Source organism: Grammomys surdaster, unplaced genomic scaffold (assembly GCF_004785775.1).
Source record: "Grammomys surdaster isolate TR1022 unplaced genomic scaffold, NIH_TR_1.0 242, whole genome shotgun sequence".
Classification (NCBI taxonomy): Eukaryota; Metazoa; Chordata; class Mammalia; order Rodentia; family Muridae; genus Grammomys; species Grammomys surdaster.
The window spans coordinates 3,307,692-3,315,377 of NW_021604687.1; the positions used below are offsets into that span (position 1 = coordinate 3,307,692).

Below are 7,686 nucleotides of genomic sequence, written 5' to 3' on the forward strand. Positions count from 1 at the left end.
TTTTGTTTTATTTTTAACACATCTGTCATGCTTAATGTTACAAGATGGCTCCCAGGAATCACTGAGAACAATATGTAGGAAGCTTATTTTCTATTCAGCTATTATTACCAAAGCCTTTATAAATACTTCATTTTTGATTTCTAAAATTGTCTATCTTTTGCATTCCTTGGGGTCCTCAAATTTTGAAATCTATCTGCTTTTATCCATGGTTGAAAACTATTTCCTGGCCTTAACTTTTCCCTGTAATAAATTATAAAATAGTAAATAGTAACAACAAATTCTTATATTTTTATATTACTTAATGCTACAGATTCATACATTATATTTCTAATTACAAATACTTTATTATTTTAGATTCCACAATATATATCACTGACATATTTCCTCTGTACCTAAGTCAACTACAATTGAGAAAGCTCTCTCAAACACTGGACCACCAACCAGGAAGCATACACCAGCTGATATGAGGCCCCCAACACATATATAGCAGAGGACTGTCCAGTCTGGGTTCAGTCAGTGAAGATGCACCTAACCCTAAAGAGACTGGAGGTCCCAGGGAGTTTAGAGGTGTGGCTGGGGTGCGTGGGTGATGGGGACATCCTTATGGAGACCAGGGGGTGGGGAGGAGGTATAGGATGTAGAAAAGTCGAAGGGTGGACAGTGGGGTGGGGTGGGAAATAAAATCTGGAGTGTAAAAAACATAAATGAATAAATAAAAGACCAAAAAATGAAAAAAAAATTAGGATGTTAGGATAACCATCATTCTAATTCTGGAATCAGTATTTACTGATGTTGTTATGCAGGAACATATTAAGTATAAGATAGGACAATTAGAAGTATTATTAGCTTTGGTAAAAAACCTATTCAAGAATTACATTTACTTTCTCTGAATTGTATTCCTTAACATTTTTGTATATCATCAAAGATAAATGGTTATAAAAATTACTTGTAGATAACAAATATCTTCAGATATGCACAAGCATGTATATTAACATACCTAGATGTCTATAGTGGCAAGGGAATTTTCGAACAGAATCTACCACATATTCTTGATAAACACTGTTAAATGATCTGTACCAATAATGGAATAAAGTTCAACTCTTTCTAGTCTATACCTACTGACCAAATTACTGATCATTTGGAATAATCCAAATGATTTGAAAGATATTCTCCAGATAACACACTGACAACATTTCCCCTGACCTGTAATGCTGCTGGAATACTTCTACTAGTTAGTAGAAACAGGAAAATAATTCCATAAATGTCTTCAGGTAATTTCCATGCAGTTGATGGTGATTGGGAAAGAACACAAATCTTCTGTCTGACTCATTGATAACTCTATTGCTCCACATTTTCATTGATTCTTCATGACTACATCAAAACCCCTCCACTGAGGTTTTTTTTTTATTTTAAATTAAGCCTTTAGCTTACTGATAAATACATAGCACTGGATAGGTTCTAGACTTCTATTCAGGAAGAGAGTTAGTGGGGAATGTAACACATATGTATTAAACATATAAGATTTGAAGTAAGCGTGCAGAGTTTGTGTCATAGAATAAAGTAGCATTAGAAATTTGAGGAAGAGGGGAAGTGATGGTGGTGGGGGGATGGGAGAGGCTGTGAGGTGGTGAGGAAAGGGAAACTGTGGTCAGGATGTACTATATGAGAGAAAAATAAAAGGAGCTAAAACCATCCACTGAATAAAAGAGAGTATTTTCAACAAATGGTGGTGGATCAAGTGGAGATCAGCATGTAGAAGAATTCGAATTGATCCATTCTTATCTCCTTGTACAAAGCTCAAGTCCAAGTGGACCAAAGACCTCCACTCAAAACCAGATACACTAAAACTAATAGAAGTGAAAGTGAGGAAGAGCCACAAACACATGGGCACAGGGGAAAAGTTCTTGAACAGAATACCAATGGCTTATATGCTCTGAGATCAAAATTTGACAAATGGTACCTTATAAAATTGCAAAGTTCCTGTAAGGCAAAGGACACTGTCAATAGGACAAATAAGTGTCCAACTGATTGGGAAATGATCATCACCAACCCTACATCTGATAGAGGGTTTACTGATTAGTTTTGTATATATCCAATATATACAAAGAACTCAATAAATTAGACTCCAGAGAACCAAATAACCCTATTAAAAATGGAGTACAATGCTAAACAATGAATTCTCAACTGAGGAATATCAAATGGCCAAGAAGCACCTAGAGAAATGTTTAACATCCTTAGTCATCAGGGAAATGCAAATCAAAATAACCCTGAGATTCCACTTCACACCAGTCAGAATGGCTAAGATCAAAAACTCAGGTGACAGCAGATGATGGTGAGGATTTGGAGAGAGGAACACTCCTTCATTGCTGGTGGGATTGCAAGCTGGTATAACCACTCTGGAAATCAGTTTGGCGGTTCCTCAAAAATTGGACATAAATAGTGATATACCTGAGGGTCGAGCTATACCACTCCTGGGTATATACCCAAAAGATGCTACAACATATAGCAAGAACACATACTCCACTATGTTCATATCAGCCTTATTTATAATAGCCAGAACCTGAAAAGAACCCAGATGTTCTTCAATAGAAGAATGGATACAGAAAACATGGTACATTTACACAGTGGAGTACTACTCAGCTATTAAAAACAATGAATTCATGAAATTCTTAGGCAAGTGAATGGAACTAGAAAATATCATCCTGAGTGAGGTAACCCAATCACAAAACAACACACATGGCGTGTACACACTGATAAGTGGAGAATCTCAAGAAGAAGGAAGATCAAAGTGTGGATTCTTCAGTCCTTCTTAGAAGGGAGAGCAAAATACTCACAGGAGGTAGAGGGTGGGAAGGACTTGCAGGAGAAGAGAGGAGTCGGAGGGGGAAAACAGGGGCAAGATGAATTATGAGAGGAGATAGGAATGATATACAGAGGATCAGGAATTTAAACAGAGGTGTGTAACAATGGGGGATGGAGAACTGGGGATAGCCATCAACAAGTTCCAGATGCCAGGAAGGCAAGCAGCTCCCAGGACCCAACAAGGATGAGATTAGCTGAAATGCCCAACAAAGGGGAGGGAGAACCTGAAGAGATCATATCCAGAGGTTAGGCAAGGAATGGGGTCACCCACTCATCTCCAAATTCTTAACCCAGAAGAGCTCCTGTCTAAAGGAAATATAGGGTCAAAGTGTGGAGCAGAGACTGAAGAAAAGGCCATCCAGAGACTGCCCCACCTGGAAATTCATTCCATATGCAGTCACCAAACCCAGACACTATTGTGGATGCTATTATGTGCTTGCTGACAGGAGCCTGTTATAGCTGTTTCCTGAGAGGCTCTGCTAGAGTCTGACAAATATGCAGGTGGATGCTTGCAACCAATCAATGGGCTTAGCACAGAGTCCCCAATTGAGGAGTTAGAGAAAGGACTGAAGGAAATGAAGGAGTTTGTAACCTCATATGAAGAACAACATCAATCAACCAAACCCCCCAGATCTCCCAGTGACTAAACGACCAACCAAAGGGTACAAATGGAAGGACCCATGGCTCCAGTAGCATATGTAGCAGAGGATGTCATTGTCTGGCATTAATAGGAGAAGAAGCCCTTGGTCCTGTGAAGGCTCAATGCCCCAGTGTAGGAGAATGCCTGGGCTGTGAGGTGGGAGTGAATGGGGGGCGGGTAGGCACATCCTCACAGAAGCAAGGAGATAGGATTGAGGGATTCTGGAGGGGAAACCAGGAAAGGGGAATAACATTTGAAATGTAAATACATAAAATATCAAATAAAAAATGTAAAAAAAAGAGAAAAAGTGTAGACTTTTCCCTCATAAGGAAAATAAAAATGTTTCTGCCAGATGAAAAAAGAAAAAAATGAAAGGAATATAAAATAGTATTTGTCTAAAACAATTTACACACACACACACACACACACACACACACGTTATATACATATATGAGGCAGTCAGAGGAGAATATCTAGTACCTATTCTATCACTCCCTTCCTTGTTTCTTTGAAACAGGGATTTGCTTGTCTCCATCCTCAACAGTGCCATAGCTATAGGTGCCTGGCTTTCTATGTGTGTTCTGGGGTTCAAATGGTATAGCAAGCATTCTTATCTCTCCTGTCATTTTATTAGCTCCAACAATGATGTTTTAATTGAGGAAATAATGTTATTCAATGTTTCAAACATCCCAGTACTTTATTGTTCTTTGTATGAGCTCCAAATGGTGTTGTCATTGGTTGGTGGCTCTATATCTGACTTGAACTCAAGCTTACTTCTATATGTGGTTCCTAAGATTGTAAGGCTTGGCTCCTTAGCTTGTAGAAAACCAAATCGTGGATATTCTCATATGCCTGGGACTGGAAGGAGATAAAATTTTGTCCCATACCCTTTGGTCAGATCAGAATTCAGTCATATAGCCAAACTTAATTATATAGAAAGTTAATAAATTGACATCATACAGGAAAACAACTGACTTATTTCTATACAGAAACCAACACTGAACATCACTGGGTACGTTAAGCTATTGGGTCAAGTTTTATCATATTGCTAAATTCAATATTAGCTTTGTTGACAGTCAATTAAATTTGATTTTTTTCTCCTACCTACTATAGCAACCTACAGTTGCCAGATAAATTTTCCATTGATGTCAAGTAACAATTCAACATGCCTTGTTCGGAGGATATAGTAAACAAAAAAAATACAACAAACAAAAATAAAACATACAAATAAGAAGGAAGTTTGTAGAAAAAGAGTTTCTGTCAGGCACTTTTCAGTTTAGACTCTAGCTCAGTTGATAAAAGTTATGCTAATTATTAAACTGAATTATACTTCTTTCAGCTTCAACTTAATTTGTAAACTGAAGGTAACATCTATATTTCAGGCTGGGGCTAAGAACTAAATGACACAATGCTAATTAAAACACATACCAAAAATTACAGTAAATGTTCCAGTTTTCCTCTCTTAGTTCTCATTAGCCCTTCTCCATCCAATCTTTCAAACTCCCTCTCTTCCTTTTCTCAGAGTCTTCCTTATTTGCTGTCTCATAATGACTGCATTCCCCATTCCCAGTAAATGTGCTAAAGGCTAAACTCTCCCCCTCTGAGATAACAACTGAAGTCCCAACCGATGCTCCAGAATCTCTGCCTTTGAATAATCTAATTAAGAATATGATTAAAATGTTTGTTATGGGGCCCAAACACTTAACCTTACCAGATTTTAGAACTTTCTATAGATAACACATCATAGATACTTCTATGCAAGCTTTGTTCATGCAACTGATAATGAGCTTTTAAGCATCTAAGAGGATGGTCAGAAACTAAAAAGGGCAGTGAGAAAATTTTTAAATGGACATAGTATGAAGACATAATAAAATCCTTAAGCTATTTATTTAGTATTGACTGTGCTTGACTTAAAAGATAGCTACTGACATTTGTTTCAGTTTAGCAAACAATCAAAGCGTTTTTTGTTTTTTTTTTTGTTTTTTTTAAGGAAAGAATGGCTTTCTGAATTCCACTTGCTGTGCCTTTATCTTAAAACAGAACATTTGTCTTAGCATTTTAGGAGGTTTGTAACCATATGTTTTTACATATAGTCTCTTATGTAAAAAGGGTTTCAGTAAAATTTTCTTTGTTAATATCACTTCACGTTAAATCTTTAAGTAAAGCTTTGAGTCTTTATTCAGCAGTACAAAATGCTTTGATACAACCCTGATAAAAAGTGCTGAGTATAATTAGATGTTTAAAAATTTGCATGTGCTGAAAATCATGTTCAAAGACTTTTGTGAAATTTGCACTTTGGAGGAGCTTCTTAAACATATAAAATATAACTCTTGTAGCTCAAGAAGACTATTTTTATAACTGTATTTTATTTTGGAAATAAAACAGATGTTTTATTATCTTCAAGGAAGGAAATGATTTTGCTTAAAATGTTATTTCCTATGGTATATCACTTCATATATAATGTGTTTAAAGCAAGACAAAAATCTTATTAAGACTCCAACGATGCAACACCTCCAACTGGAATCTCTGTGTTCTAGGTCAGATCAGACATTCTGTCACAATGCCTGAAATAAATACCAGCCATCTTGATGAAAAGCAGGTCCAGCTTCTAGCAGAGATGTGTATTCTTATTGATGAAAATGACAATAAAATTGGGGCTGACACTAAGAAAAATTGTCACCTGAATGAAAACATTGACAAAGGATTAATACATCGAGCTTTTAGTGTCTTCTTGTTTAATACTGAAAATAAGCTCCTGCTACAGCAGAGATCAGATGCTAAGATTACCTTTCCAGGTTGTTTCACCAATAGTTGTTGTAGTCATCCATTAAGTAACCCAGGTGAGCTGGAAGAAAACAACGCCATCGGTGTGAAACGAGCGGCACAGAGACGCTTAAAAGCCGAACTGGGAATACCCTTGGAAGAGGTTGATCTAAATGAAATGAATTATCTAACAAGAATTTACTACAAGGCCCAGTCTGATGGTGTCTGGGGTGAACATGAAATTGATTACATTTTGTTTCTGAGGAAGGATGTAACTTTGAATCCGGATCCCAACGAGATCAAAAGCTATTGCTATGTATCAAAGGAAGAGGTCAAAGAAATTTTGAAGAAGGCAGCCAATGATGAAATTAAGTTAACTCCATGGTTTAAGATTATTTCAGATGCGTTCCTCTTTAAATGGTGGGATAACTTAAACCATTTGAGTCCATTTGTTGACCACAAGAAAATACATAGAATGTGAATGTTTAAATGATTTGAAAATTTTTCTACCTAGTAAGAATAGTTTGGTTTGGTTTTAAATTGGACTCCCTTGTATGATACATAGCTAATTTACAACCAGAATTTGTTTTGAGAAAAGAAAAAAAAAGGAAAACTCAACTAACTTACAGTTTTATATTATTTATCCAATATATATGCACTGATGTTTATAAAAGACATTTAAGAGAGGTTATTGTGAAATTATGCCATAAGTAAAACTTAATTTAGCCTGTCCAAATACCTGGCTATGACAAGATTGAAGAAATAACCAGAACTCATTTTTTACATTTTGACAAACACTTTCAGAACACTTTGCTAATTGCCAAGTGTTTTTTATATCATTGAATTTTTATCATACATCAGAAAATTGAGCAGAAGACCCTACTTAGCTGCTTTGAAACAGCACTAAGATTAAGTGGGCAGAGCTCAGGATACAGCTCAGTGGTACCATGATTGCCTTGCAGGCATGATGTCATGGGTTGTTGAGTTCCTAATCCTAAAGATAATTGTAACAACAGTAATAACAGACAGAGCAGGTTCAGAGGAGAGTAAGTGGCTCCCTCAGTCTTCACACAGGATGATTAATCTCAAGAATCCTTGTATAACCAATGCTCTGGATGCTCAAGTCTATGGAAGATGATACTGTATTTGCATATAACTTACGCACATCTTTCTCCACACTTTGCCTCACCTCCAGGGTGGTTGTAGCACTGAACACAGTGTAAGTGCTAATGTAAATGATTGTTGTACTGTTCTTTATGATAAGGAGAAGTCTGCATGTGCATTACAGATCAAATATTAATATACAGTTGCTTTGAGCCCTTAGATGTTTCACCCACAGATTTGAAAGGCCAGTTCTGTGTACTAATTTTTGTCATTCTCAGTTGATTTTGTGCTTTAACCATCCTAAAATTATTATTTTA

At 36.5% G+C, this 7,686-nt stretch overlaps 1 protein-coding gene across 1 annotated transcript; it reads left to right on the forward strand.

The window, feature by feature from the left end:
• The first annotated feature begins 6,026 nt into the window (after window positions 1–6,026).
• On the forward strand, window positions 6,027–6,746 carry LOC114627101 (isopentenyl-diphosphate Delta-isomerase 1). The gene has a single exon (XM_028774773.1). It carries the CDS (start codon window positions 6,063–6,065, stop codon window positions 6,744–6,746), a length of 684 nt encoding a protein of 227 aa, XP_028630606.1. The 5' UTR covers window positions 6,027–6,062.
• Window positions 6,747–7,686: the final 940 nt, after the last annotated feature.